General features: G+C 43.0%; 1 protein-coding gene across 2 annotated transcripts in view; it reads right to left on the bottom strand.

Moving 5' to 3' along the window:
• prkg2l (protein kinase cGMP-dependent 2, like) overlaps window positions 1–19,410 on the bottom strand; it is a 69,912-nt gene that overhangs the window by 23,109 nt on the left and 27,393 nt on the right. For both annotated transcript variants that reach the window (XM_077613104.1, XM_077613105.1), the window contains 2 exons: window positions 15,287–15,428; window positions 15,054–15,217 (listed from right to left, as the gene is read on the bottom strand). In XM_077613104.1, coding sequence (XP_077469230.1) covers window positions 15,054–15,217; window positions 15,287–15,428 — 306 coding nt within the window. The remainder of the gene's footprint in view (window positions 1–15,053; window positions 15,218–15,286; window positions 15,429–19,410) is intronic.

Here is a 19,410-nt window from a genome sequence, read left to right as displayed (position 1 = left end):
GAGCGTCTGTATATATATATATATATATATATATATATATATATATATATCAGTGGCGCGCCGTCAGGGCCTTCAAGGCCTTCTCTGCTGGCTTAAGAAATATCTGAATCATATTATATTTTGTCCATCAATACTTATTATTCCAAAGGGTCTGTTAGCTTCCTTTCATTGCTTTTCCCCCTGGTTGCACTGCTTCCAGATGTGTGTTTTCATATTGAAGCATTTAACCAATCACATTTCAGCCATTATTTGTTGCCAGATCAGATCTGCCTCAAAGCCTTCACAATCAGTTCTTGCGGGCTCTGCTGCATTAAACTAGACTGTGCTTTTAACCAATCAGATTTCGAGTTGGCAACACCACAATGATTTTTCATAGGTGTTAGCATTTTGCTGGCTGGGACATGTCATTGCTTTCACAAACTATGATTGGCTAGTAGGCGGGCCAAAGCAGCCAGAGATCGCAAACTCCACCCACATGGCCGACAGTGGCAAAAACAAATGAATTCTGTTGCAGATTTCTCTCACAAAGCTATTTTCCAGACGGACTTTTCCAGAAAAAAAATGGACATCATTAAGAAAGGGCGGTCAACTCCGAAGCTAGCAAGCCTGTTACAGCCTGGAATATGGTGTGTGAGGCACTTTCAGTGTGCTAACTTAGCTCCACAAGCAAATAGTATAGTGTTGTTTTGATGTAAAGCCATTTTCAAAACCGACTATGCCAGAAATATGACAGGACAGGCTCGACTTTCATCATTAGCTTCGATGGCGATAGGAAAGAAGGAAAAAAGAAAGGAGGATGGATATTGTGTAAAAAGGATTTTTGGTGAGTAAAATATGGCCATATTCCTAAATAATATTTCAATTGTGGGCCAAGTTCTGATATCTGAAAAGCGCCAGTGTTTGTATTTAAGCTCCAGTGTTTGTATTTAATCACAAAATTCTGCTAGGAAGTGGATTTTACCCCAGTTTAATTTTTGGCGTTTCACCATTGATGTCCATCGCTGTCTTTTCCCGGGAAAAATCACCCCCTGGCCTGGTTGTAATGTCTCAAAAGCTCCAGTATTTGTATTCAATCAATAAATGATGCTAGGAAGTGGATTTTACCTAATTTTAGTATTTTAGTGCATTTTTTGTCATTTCACGTATGGACGTATCGACGTTCATCGCTGTCTTTTTACGGGCCCGGTTCTGATGTCTAAAAAGCTCCAGTATTTGGATTTAATCAATAAATGCTGTTTTCGGCTGGTTTTTACCCCATTTTCGGGCAATGTTTGCCCGTACGCCATTGACGTTCATCGCTGTCTTTTCCCGCGAAAATCACCCCCTGGCCTGGTTTTAATGTCTGAAAAGCTCCAGTATTTGTATTTAATCATGAAATGCTGCTAGGAAGTGGATTTTACCCCATTTTTGTGCATTAATTTATTGATTATTTTGTATGTGTTGCAGCTGTAGCTGCAGTAGAGGTTTTATAGCCATAAAATAGTTTTTGAGGGTTGGATTGATACGTTGAAGGCGCTACCAGAAAATGCACCGCCCGCCACTGATATATATATATATATATATATATATATATATATATATATATATATATATATATATATATATATATATATACACAGACGCTCTCCTACTCACGAACGAGTTAGGTTCCGAGCGATTGTTCATAAGTTGAATTTGTTTGTAAGTTGATTCAGTGCTATATTTTGTATTATAATTTATGTTTAAGGCCTATATAAGTATATTGAAGGTTTATATAAGTGCATTTGTATGTTTAAGGCTTGTATAAGTAACACGCATTGGTTTGTACTGAAAAAAGCATTTAATAAAATGGAGAGAATATGTACAGTGTGGAGTATGGAATGTATTCTTATGCTTTTTATTAGTCAATAGGTTTATTTAGTTTAGTCACTAGAATAGAATTTTGCATGACCTAGCGGAAATTTCCGTCCGTGACACCTATGAGTTGGGGGCGCGTCATCTACCATGACACTCCCATTTCTTTGTTCAGTTTCCCGCCTAAAGTCTGTACCTATGTCACATGACCTTTGTCAATAAAACTAGTCGACCTGCTGGGGGGATTCAGGGAGTTCAAACTAGTCAGGCTGGAGGATAGACGCGCTCCTGCCGCTGGCTGCTCTGACCCCCTCCTTCAGCTGAAGCTAGATAAAACTCATCATGGCCGACTCTGTGTGCTTCCTCTAATTCGAAGTTATTGAATGTTTATCGATTAGATCCAACATTTTCTGGTGCCTTAGAAACCCGGGAGATTCATTTCTGAATTTTCGGACCACGGTGGACTGAAAGCCGAGAATACTGACGTCAGCTACTCTTACTTTAAAAGAGAGGGCATTTCGGTTGATCGTGGCCCGCTTGAAGAACGAACCCCCATCGAAAAGGAGGAGGCACAGAGACGGTAAGGGGCTGTTTAAAATTAATATTTAGGACAAGGCTGGTGGGAATCCCGTTTTTCCAATCGTGAGAAAGTCGAAGAAAAACGCCTCATAAATCGGGGATAAATGCATATCGTTGGGGAGTATGTATGTCAAAAAAGAAGGTAATACACAAGGTATGCGGCGGACGTACACTTCGGCCATAAGTGACGTTCGTAAGGCAAGCTGGTGACGCGGCTTTAACCTAGGGGGTGAAATAGTCCCTCGGTAAAGGATTTCTGGAGATTGTCAAAAATAAAGCTTCCAAAAATACTGCACCCGATGAGTAAGAAAGCGCTAGATTAAAAAGTATAGTACTACTATTATATAAACCAGAAGCGTTTGTTAAGAACCGGAAGTAGGCCGTGACGCGCTTTAAGACGCGCTCGGTACGCGCTTGGTATGCGCTCAGTATGCGCTCATGAATCGAGAGGATTGAAGAGAATAACGGTTAAAAAGACGGCGTAGACGGATAAATAGGATAATAAAAGATAAGTATTAAAGAGATAATAAATTAGATGGGACGTCCCTAAAGAATCGCCGTAAAATATCGCCTTAAATGTGTTAATAGCGTAACATGTGACCATTGTTTTAAAAAAAAACGTTCAAACAAAGGGACGTGAAGTAAGAAGATGTGGAATTCATGCTGAGAGATTTTCCTGATCATTGAAGAATGAAACAAAAACATGGTTAACATGCTTGTGAAGATTCTGGACAGAAAGGATGAGGAGCTGCTTTAGGTGGTTGTCTTTCCTCAAGAAACTTTCTATCTTCATGGAGAACAAGAATTATATGTTTTTCACAAGTTCAGGTAATAGTCACACATTTCAAAATTGGGGCCCTCCCTATGAAGATCATTGAACATGAGCTCAAGAGGTACGGCCTTTGGCAAGATGAGCTACAAAGGGAGAGAGAAGGGGGAATGAGCACATGTAAGACAGAACAAAGGACGAAAATGGCCGAATAATGTGGAGCCAGGCAAGAAGCCCACTTTACGGCCAGGCCCCCTTCACAGAAGCGGACACCCCTCACCCGACAAGCCAAGCACACCCGGTGCAAACAAAAAGAGGGGGGGGGGGGCTCGCCCATAGCTCTTACTGCCCATTTCACACCTGGACCCAGGAGAGAGCCCACACCAGCCCAGCCCAAGGCCCCCTCCCCCTGCACAAAGAGAGAGAGGAACCACAGCATGCAAATGCCACTGCAGGTTTGAACCTAAATCACTTGAGTCCGATTGTCTCCCCACGGAGGGGGAGGGAAGGAGAGAGAGACAGAGAGATGACAGTGTTGTAATATATTAGTGACAAATTATGGGTCCTTTATTAAACACTGATATTTATTTATATTAGGAAATGCCTAGTGAAAGGTTATTTTCCCTAAATTTTAATTGAGGTAACAGTGAGCACAGAAAATGGCTGTTATTTTAAATAAAACCGCCTTCTTAGAGCGGATAGGAATTCAGCCAGAGCTTTAACTATTGGTTTTAGCAATATGAGAGTGATTTGCGATTTAGACTTAAGTATTAAGAATCATCCAAATTATTAATGATATCAAACAAGAGAACAATGCAGAAATGGCATTTATCCAAATTATTAGGTAAATTTAGATAAAATAATTCATTTAGGATAGGCATGATTTCCCTGGGACGGAAGAGGCATGGAATGTTTTTAAGTGCACAAAAAGCATTCCTTGTTTTGCCCGGAACAAGTGAAATATGCTTTGGCGTGGTTCATTTTAATGACTATTAGAATATTAATGATATACGAATTGCATTAGCATCAAACAGTTGATGTCAACCAAATGACGTTAACCTATTTCTTTTGAGAATGATTAGGCTGATAAGACAGCAAAATGGAGGTAAGCTGCCAAAAAGCCCAGACGTGGGATGGCGCTCTTCACCAGTAATGAAAAATTGCAGGCCACTGATTTCTGAAAATGAGTAAGCGTGAATGATTGTTTGTTTGTCTTTTTGTGTTTCTAATTGGCCGACCATCAAGATATAATCAATTAGGTATCAAGGTGGAAAATGATTTAGCAAATTGGAATCGATTTCGGAATTTGCCAATAAGCCGTTTCACGGATGGCAACGACAAATTATGGAAAAATATTTTGTCCAAGGAATTTTTTAATGGAAAAAGCAGCAGTACTCCAAATGTGAAAATTGAAGTGGAGAAACAAATCTGCTATGCAAAATTTAGGAGCACTGAAAAGACAGTGCTTGATACCAAATTCCAAAGTACTATTGATTTGTTGTGATAATGGCATCCAAATTGTGTTAACAGATTAATTGACTGGATTGACAAAAGTTTCCATATTTCGTTCGGAAGAAAAAAAAAATATGGAAATCCAATTTAGTGGAATGTACCAAACGCCATTATTAACTACACGATTGGAATTGGAGGATGAGGTTAATCATATGTCTGCATAAAAGAAAAAACTTTAAAGAAACGCATTAATTTTGGGGTTGGCAGAGGGAGATTGCATTTCTCAACAGGAAACATGATGAGCAACCCAGGATGAGAGTGCAAATGTTCCTGACCAAACCAGCAGACATGAAAATAGCGGATCCATTTTGTGCTCTGTAAGAAGGTTCTCTCAGTTGAAACGAATTAGAGGAGACAGGTAAGATAAACTTTTTGACGTAATCAGACGAAATGGCAAGCACTCAAATATTGATTGGAAAGATTATTGCTCGGGGAGCAATGCTGTAAGCCATGAGGAACTTTTTATATTGGTTTTATTGTCTCCATAAAAAAAGTGAAAGCGTTTCAATTGAGACCAAACCTTCTTACAGATAGTTAAAGTAAACAATTGAGACTAGATCTTCTTACAGATTTTTAAAGTAAACAATTAGAGAGAAAATAAACTACAATGGATAGAAATGTTACTAGATTTTAATTTTATGCCTGACTATTGAGAAATATTGATTAAGAAAGTTTTATAGGAGCTGATTGACAAACTCCAATGGAATGTTACATTTGATAAAAAGACTACTAGTTTGGGATATTTTGAATTTCAAAAAACTGAGTTCATATGCAACGCGATACACATTGTTAATTGAATTGGGACTTGATTGGTATGCATTTTAAAAGTAATGGGCTTTAATTGCTCTAAAAGACACAGTTATGCTAAAAATGTTGACCCTGACAAACAAGGGGTGGTTACATTTTAGTGGGTTCAATTCTATTTAGAATTATAAATGTGTGCATTTTGTTTCTGAATATTAATTGATGTGAATCTAAACTGTTACAGAGAACGGGAAAGCTGTTTTCCTGAGGAAAAAGCAGCCTGGTTTGCTTTTTGTATTTTTCCTATTCTTAGTATGATTAGTTAATTTGTGTAATTGTAGGAAAGAGGAAAAAACAAATATGGGTTTTGATCTTAACAAGGAAACAGTGTTCAAAATAGAATATCAGCTAGCATGTTTAATTTTGACTGATAAGGTATTTAAATTTTCACAAACATAATGATGAATGTTAAGCACGTGTTAAAGACAACGACAGAACACAGCAGCATACACAACAACAAAACTGAGCCGATCTCAAGAACAGTCAGCAGACGAACTGTACACAGCTAAAGGCCTACAGTGCCCACCAAAAATGTACTCCAAAATTGAGCCATGGACAATGTCTCAACAGGGGGGAGATATGGACATCGAAATACCTACTTTTAAAATTTTTGTAGGAACTGTTTAATTTGTTACAGATATAATGTGCAAGATGACCTCAGGCCCAAACGAGGCCAATGTCCAAGAGTGTGGGACTGGTAGAGCAAACAAATAGTACGATAAAACCAAGGCTTAAGAAAACCATGGAAGAGACTAAGGAAGGAGAGAAACTTATCCAAAGAACATGTAAGCTGCCGTGATCTTTTTGTATATCTTGCAGGAGGTGGTGAAGCCAGGTGACTGGATCCTGATCTGAGTCATAAAAGGAAGTCCTGGTTCTCTCCACGATGGGAAGACCCATTCGTGGCCCAACTCACCAACCTCCACAGCAGCAAAGATCACTGAAAAGTCAAAGTCGATTCATCAGGTCAAGGTCGTTCGAGACAGGTGACTCTGAGTGGACTAAGTCGGACGGAGTCAAAACCCTTGTCCGTGAAGAAACTCATCTGACGTCTACTCACCTGCCACGAGCACCCCTCACTTAACCCTGACCTCCCATAGACTTTGCACCTCTATACAGAAGCCACAGTGAAAGCTGTTGCCACCCACATCACAGTGACTGGACTGTCAGTGACTGCACTGTTAGTGACAACCTGGGCGTATCTGAACGCCCCGCCCACAGAGACTCGAGTTGGAAAACAAGTGCAGGAAACGTCCTGCCTCATCACTGGAAAGGCAGAGCCAAGCGGTCCGCTCTTGGATGGGGACCCAACCTACATCAACATCGGGGTTCCCCGCAGCATACCAGATGAGTATAAGCTCGCTGACCAAATTGCACGTTCATCCCGAACAACACAGCAGCTGACGGGAGTTTAACCAAGGCCCTGGAGGGTCTTCGATCCCTCAACAGCAAGATGAAAGAACAATCTGGAGAAATACTATGGAGAAGATGTGTGGTATAATTTCATGGTGTTCCAGAAGAAACTGATTGTTGCAAATGAAAGTTGTGTGTAGCCGTATACCCATTTCCACAGGTATCCTGACAACCTGAATTCACTGGGTCTAGACGCCACACTTAAATCTGCAGTGGTGCAGATGAGATGCATTCCTTTTAAGGGGAGTGAACATAATAGTAAGAGATCAAAATCAGTGCAAAATCAGTGCAATTCAAACCACATGATGCAATCTGGGGTAGTGATGTTCCTGGTGACCATAAGTTGTGGTCCGCCCCCCCAGAAAATCATACAGTTGCTATTTTCCCAACTTGGGGTGGATAAAGTTATGCTTCGTGTAAAGACATTGAACTGTTACATGAGTGCTCATTAACCAAACTGTCAAAGCCCTTAGGGATGTTGCGGGACGGAGGATGGAGGTGTGTGTGCCATGATGGGAGAACACTGCTGCACCTTCATCCCAGACGAAACCAGTCAATGCTGTTTAAATTTGCAACTCCCTCATTTGCGATTTTGTTTCTGTTCTGTATTTTTTCTATGTGTGTAATCCCCTGTATCAAAGTTATGATTTGAAACACTATCCAGCACACGCTGGTAGCTTACAGTGACATACAGTATCACCGCATGGCAAACCATACTGGAGATTATTGCGCTTTCGAAGTGTGACGGGTCCCACGATGTCGAGCCGTCCGGGTAATTGTACTTGTCTTGACTTAAAAAATTGTGTTCGCTCATTAAGAGGGACGCAGAGGAATTTTTCTCGAATGACGCTAAATACCTCGAGTTTTTCGCCTCTGCCTTGACAAGTGATTTTATTATTTTCCATACCCTGTTGAAAGTAACTGTTGATGATATTTGTATTCTAGAACCTGGATGGGAGGGATATAAATTGATGTCTAATGAAAATTCTTTCATAGTAACTACAGGGGGGAAATGTGGAGTATGGAATGTATTCTTATGCTTTTTATTAGTCAATAGGTTTATTTAGTTTAGTCACTAGAATAGAATTTTGCATGACCTAGCGGAAATTTCCGTCCGTGACACCTATGAGTTGGGGGCGCGTCATCTACCATGACACTCCCATTTCTTTGTTCAGTTTCCCGCCTAAAGTCTGTACCTATGTCACATGACCTTTGTCAATAAAACTAGTCGACCTGCTGGGGGGATTCAGGGAGTTCAAACTAGTCAGGCTGGAGGATAGACGCGCTCCTGCCGCTGGCTGCTCTGACCCCCTCCTTCAGCTGAAGCTAGATAAAAGTCATCATGGCCGACTCTGTGTGCTTCCTCTAATTCGAAGTTATTGAATGTTTATCGATTAGATCCAACATACAGTACTGTATAGAGAGAGCGAGAGAGAGAGAGAGAGAGAGAGAGAGAGAGATTTATGTATTAGAAACTGGCCGAAAGAAGCGATCTAATGACGATTGCACAGTTTTCTTCTTTTTTTCATCATAAATGATGCGGTAGCACTGTATGGCATCATTCAATTGATTTGCAAACTTTGTGCAACGTTCAATATTTGGGTCCTGCTGCTCGATCTTTCTGTTTATAAATGGTACTGACGGTCGAATGATTCAAGTTGTTATATGTGCAGCGCTCACCACTCTCACGCGCATCAAGCTTCGTTATTATTGCCACTCGTTTCAAATGAAATGGCTTGCCTCTTCCTTGCAACTCCCTCAATAGAAGCCGTTCACTTTTTACCAACCATATTCAATAATGGATGCACGAGATATTTAATGATACAAATGAAAAAGGTTCTTTGCGCACTGGAGATACGTCACGCACTTCCGCATTGCAACGAAGAAGGTAGATGCTGGGTGAGCTGAGCCCTCACAGCGCCAGGCGTATTAGCGGGGGAAAGAAGCACTACTCGGAAAAAAATACAAAATTGGACTTACGAACATTTTTCGACTTAAACGCAATTTGCAGACATGTTCGTATGTACTGTTGTTCGTAAGTTGAATGTTCGTAAGTAGGGGAGCGTCTGTGTATATATATATATATATATATATATATATATAAGATTGTAGCCAAGGGCTAATTTCCATTTACTATAGTCCATTGTGTAGGTTAAAGACAAACGATCACACATACTAGACGCACACGCACGCACACAAGCACACAACCACACATTAAGCAGATTTAGAAAGTTCTCACCCGATTTCACCGCTTGTTCTTCTGTTTGCACAGTGAAGTAAAAAGGAACGTATTAAGAAATATCAAAATGTAATTAAAAAAATAGAAGGGCTGTAAAACACGAAAAACATAAGAGTGGACAGAGCTACTGCCACTGGCTACTGCGTGAACAGCGCCATCATGGGGGAGAAAAAAAAATTGTGCGCTCCATATGATTGCTGTGCGCGGAGAAGACGAGAGTAGTGCGCAATTGCGCACGCGCACAGCTTAGAGGGAACATTGCATGGTAGGCTGATTGAACACTCCAAATTGCCCCTAGGTATGAGTGTGAGTGTGTATGGTTGTCCGTCTCCTTGTGCCCTGCGATCGGCTGGCCACCGATTCAGGGTGTCCCCCGCCTTTGGCCTGGAGTCAGCTGGGATAGGCTCCAGCAAAAGCGGTTCAGTAAATGAGATGAGATGTCGAAATGGAATTCTCTTTCATTGGCTAACCATAGTCGAAAACCGCATTAAAATCGGACGTAAAATGTGGAAATGGCGTCCAATCCGTATGAAATGGCTGTTTTCGGAAATGTCCAAAATCGAGGGTTTTTATCAATTTTTAGCAAGACGACACGAATGACCTGGAAAATGATGCACATGCAATGTTGTCATGGTGCTTTTACAAAACAGAGTGGTTTTAATCTGAAAGTTTCGCAAATACTGAAAAAAAATGGCCCAAAGTTGCACTTTTCTGACCTAAAAAATGCAACACCCAACCTCCAAATAGATTTTCTGAAAAACTGGAGTCCAAATTCGATTATCGGCCACGGTGCATCTCTAGAGACGTAAATTTGCCAACTTTTGGTGAAAACCGCATTCAAATTGGACTTACGGTCTTGTCTCCATTTTACTTAGACCTTACGGACACACATACACACATTCTCAGAAATAGTATAATATATGTATATGTATATATCAGTGGCGGGCCGTGCATTTCACACCTAGGCCTTCAGTAGTGCTGTGTGTGAATCCAACCCTCAATGAGTATTTTATGGCTATAAAACCTTTAATGCAGCTACAGCTGCGACACATAAAAAAGAATCAATAATAACCTAGAAAATTGAAATATTATTTAGGAAAATAGACATTTTACTCACCAAAAATTCTTTTTATTTATACACAAAATCCATCCTCCTGTCTTTCCTCAAGAAGATTTCAATTACTCTGTCGTACAGATTACACGTGGGTTTCAGGTCCATCAAGAAGTTCTTTTCTATCGCCATCAAAGCTAGTGCAGTCTAGTCTGTCCTGCTGTATTTCTGGCATAAGTTTTGATTCTGTTTCGGGCGGAAAATATCCGTTCGACAGAAGCCCCACGGGGATGGTCACTGTCAAACCCACTAATGTGCACAGCCGCCCCATGCTCTCACTCAAATTTTTCTGCTGAAAGAAGTCAAAGAGATGAGTGGGAGATTTTCCTGTTTAATCATCCATGGTATACATTACAATCAGTTCTGTTCTTAGCCGAGGCAGATCGAAAAGTGTATCGTGGCTCTGTGTTAAGATGGAGAAGGCTGCATGTGGTTTTCTGGTATTCCTGAAACTTCCGCGGGTCGAGGAGGGAGAGAAACATAAGTCTTTCGTGTTCTTGAAATCTGGTCCGCGTCTGGCAAATAATAATGTCCAGAATCCTCTCGTGGAGTTGGTGGTAGTGCGCGCGAGAATCTTGCGATTGACCTCTTCGTGCGCTTGGAGCACTGCGTTCAGTGGCCTCGTAGATTTCCTCATATCGGCTCCTCTCGCGCTCAACTGTGTCACAAAACTCCTTTACTCTTGCAAGACAAAACTGTACATCCAGTTTGTTGTTCTGTAGTATTGTAAAAAGCACATCTGAATGCTCAAAAATGCCATTAAATGTGTGAAGCAAAAAACAAAATTCAAAATCATCCAGATGTGCTTTAAATCCATCAGCACACCGCACAGACTCATTCACCATTACAGAGACAAACAGTACTTTTGTTTCCCTTCTGATCTCTTCCTCCATCACTTCAGCAATAGCAGTGATCAGGTTGTTTTGTATTTTGCCCGACGTGCCACTAAACACTTTATTAGTGGAGAGGTGGTAATGTAAATCCATGTTTCTCTCAGCAATGAGAGAAATAAGTTCCACATAATTTCCTTTGTTTGGGGATGCAGCGCTTTCATGGTGTCCACAAAATGAAAGTTTACACAGTCTATCAAACTTTTTAAGATATCCCTATTTTTCTTTACCTTTTCGTTGTGGCGCTCCGTTTCCCTGTGCACTTGTTCGCTGAACTGTAACTCCACTCGGGTTTCCCCACAAGTTTGGAGAGCACCGTTGCTTGTAAGTGTCTGGCAGTGCTTTGGTGTCTCGTTGCTGCTTTAGTTAAACAAGTGAAATTTGCAAATCCAGTGTTGCTCCAAACACCATGTTGATCGGTGGCAAATAACAAGCACTCCCAGCAATACAATTTGCAGTGTTCCTCGGAGCCCGTGAGCCAGGGGTAGCGCTCGTAGTTAGCGAACTGAAAGTGGCGGACAAAACCTTTTCCCGGTTGTAACAGCCTTGCTAGCTTCGGAGCTGACCACCCTTTCTTTCCGCACCAACTGGGAACTCTTTGAACACGACAACCTCCAGGACTATACGGACGCTGTACTTTCCTATATCAAAAACTGGATGGACGACGTCACTAGAAATAAACAAATACGGGTTTTTCCTAACCAAAAACCCTGGATGACCAAGGAGACACAGGCACTCAGCAAATGCCGTAACACCGCTTTCAGATCAGGGGACAAGATGAAATATAGAGCTGCCAGAGCTGAGCTGAAAAGAGGCATTAAAAAGGCCAAGGCAGAATATACTAAGAAAATTGAGGAGCACTTCACAGAAAATAACCCAAAGAAGATGTGGCAGGGAATACGACATATTACCAACTATAAAAACAATAATATGTCTGTTAACGCAGATGCCTCACTAGCGGAGGAACTGAACCGTTTCTTTGCCCGCTTTGAGACTGACAAATCAGACCCAGTCTCAACACCCCCGCCACTACCCTGCAGCAATACACTGAAGTTCCAGGAACAGGAAGTGAGACTGGAAATGCGGTCTGTGAATACCAGGAAGGCTGCTGGACCTGATGGAGTACCTGGGAAGGTGCTCAAAGCCTGTGCTGACCAGCTGGCTGGAATCTTCACAAAAATCTTCAATTGTTCCCTGCAACAATCCATCATTCCATCCTGCCTGAAATCTGCCACCATTATCCCTGTCCCCAAAAAGCCAACCATTGACAGCATGAATGATTATAGGCCTGTTGCTCTCATGCCTGGGATCATGAAGTGCTTTGAAAAGTTGATAGCTATCACCATTGCTCTACATACAGCATTGAGCCACCTGGAACACCATGGGAATTACGTGAGGATGCTTTTCATTGACTATAGCTCAGCCTTCAACACCATGAAACCGGACATTCTGACTGACAAACTCTCCCACCTCGGACTATCCTCCTCCATCTGCTGTTGGATAAAGAACTTCCTAACCAACCGACCACAAACTGTTAGACTTGGTTCCCACCTTTCTTCCTCCATTACACTGAGCACTGGCTCCCCTCAAGGCTGTGCACTGAGTCCTCTTCTGTACTCCCTGTACACTTATGACTGTACACCGACCCACCAGTCTAACTACATCATCAAATTTGCTGATGACAGCACTGTAGTCGGACTCATCTCAGAAGGGGATGAGGCGGCCTATAGAGACGAGGTCAACAAACTGTCTTCGTGGTGCTCGATGAACAACCTCACACCGAACAACACAAAAACTAAAGAAATAATCCTGGACTTCCACAAACAGAGCACAGATCTGGCCCCACTCCTCATAAATGGAGTTCGTGTAGACAGGGTCCAGTCCTTTAAATTCCTGGGGGTCCACGTCACGGACAAGCTCTCCTGGTCCATAAACACCACGGCAGTAGTGAAGAAGGCCCAGAAACGACTCCATTTCCTGAGGGTACTCAGGAGGAACAACTTGGACACTAAGCTTCTGGTAACCTTCTATAAAGCCACTGTGGAGAGCATCCTGGCATACGGCATCACAGTGTGGTACGCTGGAAGCACGGCAGCAGACAAAAAGGCCATGCAGAGAGTGATCAACACTGCCCAGAGGATCGTCGGCTGCTCTCTGCCCTCAACGGAAGATATTGCCAGCCCTCGTTACCTCAGCAGAGCCGGGAACATTGTTGGGGACCCGGACCACCCTGGTCACGACCTGTTCCAGCTGCTTCACTCTGGCAGGCGCTACCGGTCTCACAAGGCACGGACAAAGAGGCTTAAGGACAGCTTCTTTCCCACAGCCATCAGGACTCTAAATTGCAGTAGCACGACACACAATCCCCTCTGTGTAACAACTTCGGGGTGAGGAAACATGAAGGACGTTGGGCGGCGATCTGCCTCCTGCTGGCTGACTGAAGGTAAGTAGGCAGACAGTGGGAGGTAAGTGATCCATTTTATTCTTTGTTGGCATCGGTGAGGCAAACCTTTTCGCAGTCGCCGGGAGTTGGTTGTGCTCGGGAGGTGATGCGATGTATCCATCACGGCAGAATGCCAGCAAGTCTGAAACTATCACTTGGTTGGGCTCTTGCCTGAGAAAAGCGCACTTTGTGGAGAAGCACTTTCAATTTCGTCATACGCAGCTGGGTATGATGACAATTAGGCTTTTGTCTAGCCAATGATGATGACAAGCCTAAGTCTGATTTTATTTATTTTTTTATTTAATGATGTCCAATTTTTCTGGAAAAGTCCGTCTGGAAAATGGCTTTGTCAGCAAATCTGCAACCAAATCCATTTGTTTTCCTCCGTCGGCCATTGTGGGTGGAGTTTCTGGCTGGCTCACTCTGGCTTTGGCCCGCCTACTCTATCACTAGCCAATCATAGTTGGTGAAAGCGATGACGTATCCTACGCCTATGAGAAGGCAATGACGTATCCCTACGCCTGCGAGAAGGCAATGATGTATCCCTACGCCTGCGAGAAGGCAAAGACGTATCCCTACGCCTGCGAGAAGGCAATGACGTATCCCTACGCCGGCGAGAAGACAATCACGTATCCCTACGCCTGCGTGAAGGCAATGACGTATCCCTACGCCTGAGAGAAGGCAATGACGTATCCCTACGCCTGCGAGAAGGCAATGACGTATCCCTACGCCTGCGAGAAGGCCTTGGTGTCTCCAAATCGAATTCTGAATTCTGATTGGTTAAAGCAACAGTTTTATCGACGCTTGTTTTTTGCAGCAGAGCTTGCAGAACTGATTGTGAAGGCCTTGAGGCAGATTTCTGACCCTGGCAACAAATAATGGCTAAAATGTGATTGGTTAAATGCTTCAATACGAAAACACACATCTGGAAGCAGTGCAACCAGGGGGAAAGCAATGAAAGGAAGCTGACAGACAATTTGGAATTATTTAATAAGTATTCATGGGTAATATATAATTTACATCAGTCTGTAATTCAGATATTTCTTAGGCCAGCAGAGAAGGCCCTGAATGCCCTGACGGCACACCACTGGTATATATATATATATATATATATATATATATATATATATATATATATATATATATATATATATATATATATATATATATATATATATATATAAAGAATGTGACTGGACTTTTTTCCCCTTCAAACACAAGGAAGGAATTTTCTTGCAAAATGCTAACAATAAAGCATCCAAACCTTAAAACACACTCAGCAAATGGAGCAACTGAGGCTTCAGGATACGACTCAAAGAAATGTGGGGGACTAAATCCACACCCTTCAGGTTAAGAGATCAAAATTCTTTTATCAAAGTCCCTACCCCCCATTACATTAAAATCACAAACAAACAAAACTATAATGAAAGCAGATGACAAAACAATTTATACTGGCTTACTTGCCAGTTAGAAGTTCAAATATGAGGATTCCCAAAGACCAGCAGTCAGCGCCAAAGTCATGCCCTTTGTTCATGATGACCTCTGGAGCCACATACTCTGGTGTTCCACAGAATGTCCAGGTCTTCTTTCCAAGACCAATCTTTTTCGCAAATCCAAAGTCTGCCTGGAGAAAAACAAATGAACAAACAGAGAACATGTCATTTCTGAAAATAAAATTGAACCCAAAACCTACCATTTTGATATAACCTTTGGCATCAAGAAGAAGGTTTTCGGGTTTGAGGTCCCGATAGATGATACCCATAGTGTGGAGGTATTCAAAGGCTTCTAAGACACAACCTATGCAAAATCTTGCAGTTGGGTCATCAAAACAGTTCCTGGAAAGACAAAAAAGACCAAAGTATCATTCATTTTCTGAATTGCTTATCCTCAGGGGTGCTGGAATATTTCCCTACCAAGCAGAGGACACCCCTAGTCTGTGGCCAGCCCAATCGCAGGGCACAAAGAGACAGACAACCATTCACGCTCACACTCACACATAGGGGCAATTTAGAGTGTTCAACCAGCCTATCATGCATGTTTTTGGGGTGTAATTTTCTTGGTGCAGTAGGTGCGGAAAACGGATAGCTTTTCAATGTAGTCCGCTGGAAGTTGCTGCGCCACGGTTGCCCTCGCTCTAATGGATAGTTGGTGCCGTTTCATAAAGCAAAAGCACCAAGACAGACCTCTTTGAAAATGTTCAATTTTCAATTCTTCCGCTGGCGCTTTTGCCCTCAGTCGAATGGTGACTGTGGAGACGTTTCTCCCAGCTGCTCTTAGACGAAGAATCCACCGCTCCAGTTGATCTTCCAAGCCGGGCCACCTTGCCTTGTTCCCACGGAAACTCAGCTTCCTCTTATTGACTTGGCGAAGCTCGTTCTCCTGCTTTCTCCATTTGCGAACCATAGATTTGTTGATGTTGAATTCCCTCGCTGCTGCTCTGTTCCCATGTTCCACTGCATAATTGATGGCTTGAAGCTTGAACTGAGCTTCGTAAGCGTGCCCCTTTGTATTATTCATTATTCGTTTTGCAATAAAGCACATGCCCACACTATAACCTGTCAACCTCTGCCGATAACTGCCCTTATAAATGATTATGATTCCCCTTACAAACCCCCAAAAAACCTTACAAACACCGTACGAGTTGTACGGTGTTTGTAAGGTTTTTTGGGGGTTTGTAAGGGGAATCATAATCATTTATAAGGGCAGTTATCGGCAGAGGTTGACAGGTATTCCAGTGGTACCTCGTCATACGACCGCTCGTCATACAAAATGCTCGTCTTACGGGGGAAATTTCGATCGAATAATTCGCCCATGATGCGGTCAAAATTTCGTGATGCGACCAAGCCAGGTGGCTATGGCATTTTTTTTTTGCATATCTTTCGTGTATAACAATATTTACGAGCACCGGATGAGTTATTCAGACCAGGAAACGCACAACGCGCATGCGCGGGGAAAAGAGGGCTTTCTGGGTAATGGAAGTATACTCGTGCTCACAACGCCGACAGGCAATGACACTCAGAATACAACTTTACCCACAATCAATACGTGGGTAAGCTCAGCTGCTGCATTTCCTGTTATTTTTATCTAATACGAGGAGTATTATATTACTTCTCGTTGGCTGCTCATAAGAACATCAGGGGCACTGGCTCGCAACAGCATCCCCGGGAGCAACTCTATCATAGGCGCCGTTCGAGGGGATGCGAACACAGATGCTACAAGCTAAAAGGAGCCGCTAGCCAGCGCCCCCAAAGCTCCCATGAGCAGCGGGGCGATCGCTGATAAAAGACTGCTGCTCGTTGGCTGCTCATAAGAACATCAGGGGCACTGGCTCGCAACAGCATCCCCGGTAGGAACTCTATCATAGGCGCCGTTCGAGGGGATGCGACCACAGATGCTACAAGCTAAAAGGAGCCGCTAGCCAGCGCCCCCGAAGCTCCCATGAGCAGCGGTGCGATCGCTGATAAGACTGCTGCTCGTTGGCAAGTGGTCGTGCTTGTCCGATTGTGAGGACATTTGTGTGCATCATTTTCGGAATATTTTGAAGGGAATAGTACGACAGCAAACAGCCCATCGATAGCAAACGTGAGGGTGGAGTGTTTGTTATGTTTACGAGTGCGTTGTGTGGAAAAAAAAACGAAGCCCCCCGCCCCTTTTGTGCCCCTCTCCCCTTGGCGAAATCCGCCCAATTTTACTCCTATTAAACACATTATTACTATCAAACCACTCGTTATTTATTACTTTGTCAATATATGGCGAATTATAAGAAATACAACATTTTTTTCAATCCAATATCCTGTTTTTGGTGTTTTTTTCAGAGAGTTGGAACGAATTAATTTGTTTCCCATTCATTTCAATGGGAAACTTCCGCTCGAGTTACGAGAATCTTGTCATACGAGCTCAGTCCCGGAACGGATTAAGCTCGTATCTCGAGGTACCACTGTATAGGTACCTTGTAGGGGCATTTTTTTAGCGTCTTCTCACACACACCCTTCGCAAGCCTTACCCCACCAACGTCCGCCTTTTCTATGCCTGGCTCCACCCACGTCCACCTTCTCTCTATATAACAGGCGTGTCGGCCAGAAGTGCTCTCAGTCAGGCTTTGGAGTTTGGAGCATACACAGGGCGCTCTGCATTATAAGGCGCCCTGTCTATTTTGGAGAAAATTTAAGACTTTTTAGTGTGCCTTATTGTCGTGAAAATATGGTACTTTGATTTCTTCCCATCTCTCCTTGGACACTCAAAATTTCCATAGGTGTGATTGTGAAAGTGGGGTGGCCAACTTTGGTCCTCGAGAGCCGCTCTCTGGCCTGTTTTCCATATCTCCCTCCTCTATCACACCTGAATCAAATGATTAACTCATCAGCCAGCTGTCCAGAAGCTTGATACTAATCCTGATTATTTGATTCAAGTGTGTTGGTGGAGGGAGATATGGAAAACAGACCGGATAGTGGCTCTCGTGGACCGGAGTTGGCCACCCATGGTGTAGTGGTTCACTCGCCTGACATCAGTGCAGGTAAGCGAGGGATCAATTCCCTTTTGGTGGCGGTGTGATTGTGAGTGCGAATAGTTGTCCGTCTCTATATGTGGCCTATGGCTGACTGGGGAGCAGTATAGAGTGCAGTCTGTCTTTCGCCCGAAGTCACCTGCGATAGGCTCAAGCACCACCCGCGATCCTTGCGGTGATAAGCTATTTGGAAGATTTATAAAGGAATTTTAATGTCACTTTATTTTGTATATTTACAACAATATTTCGTAAATTCAACTTATTTCTCTTAGAACCAAAAGACAATTGTTGCGCTATTAAAAAAATCTGTTTTGAAAAATGGGTTAGATGAGAAAGGAAAATTTCAGTTACAGGCATAGCACAGCAAACGTGTATACAATTATGTACAGGTATGCTACAGAAGAAGTTCAGCACTTCAAATCAATCAAGCAAAATGTACATATATTATATGGGAAGCAATTCAGCAGTTCAATTCAATCAAACCAACGCATCAGTAGGATACCAAAACAGCCCGAGCAGCTGTCGCTGATTCAGCCATTCAGCCAATGTGAATAGCACACAGTTCCTCACTCTCATCAGCCCGAGCAGCTGCCATAGCCTTAGCAGCTCTTCGCCAGCTACTTCTACGCTGAGCATAAGTCTGACCAGCCCCACTAGCTGAAGTAGCCGAAGACTTTTTATTACACCTGGCCAATGTTCCCTCTAATTTCTTGTTGGTCTGAGCAGAAAGACAACCTCCCTGAGCGCACTGAGTACCAGTGTGAGCGACATCATCGGTACTCGGATGATTCTCCTAAAGACGTTTCGCCGACAGACGTTTGACAGACGGGCAGGTCGCCGAATGGACGTTCCGCCGAACGTTCATTCGGCCGAACGGAGGTTTCACTGAAACGGGATTCGCGCGCTCGCCCCACCCCCGGATCGTGTGTGTACAAGTTTTTCAACCTCGGCCCGCAGGCCATATACGGCCCGCTAGGATTTTTAATCCGGCCCGCCGCCGGTGTTGTCCAAATTATAGTAAAAATCAATGTTGGTCTACCATCAATGGCAGCCCGGGAATAAGCACTCTTGGGCGGGCAGATGTAGCAGAACCGAGTCGTAAAATGACAGCAATCGGGTCAAATCCATCCTAAAACAGCATTTAATGATTAAATACAAATACTGGAGCTCTTTGGACATTAGAACTGAGCCCAGGGAAGTGAATTCCTCGTTAAAATGTCGCGATGATGTCGTGATGGAGGCAAAAAAACGTCCATATACGTCCATTCGCCAAACGGCTCAAAATGCTCTCAAATTCGGTCAAATCCAGCTGA

This window comes from Stigmatopora argus, chromosome 11 (assembly GCF_051989625.1).
Source record: "Stigmatopora argus isolate UIUO_Sarg chromosome 11, RoL_Sarg_1.0, whole genome shotgun sequence".
NCBI classification, from domain to species: Eukaryota; Metazoa; Chordata; class Actinopteri; order Syngnathiformes; family Syngnathidae; genus Stigmatopora; species Stigmatopora argus.
The sequence above is the reverse complement of the archived record's forward strand: the minus strand, read 5'-3'. Positions and strand labels throughout refer to the sequence as shown.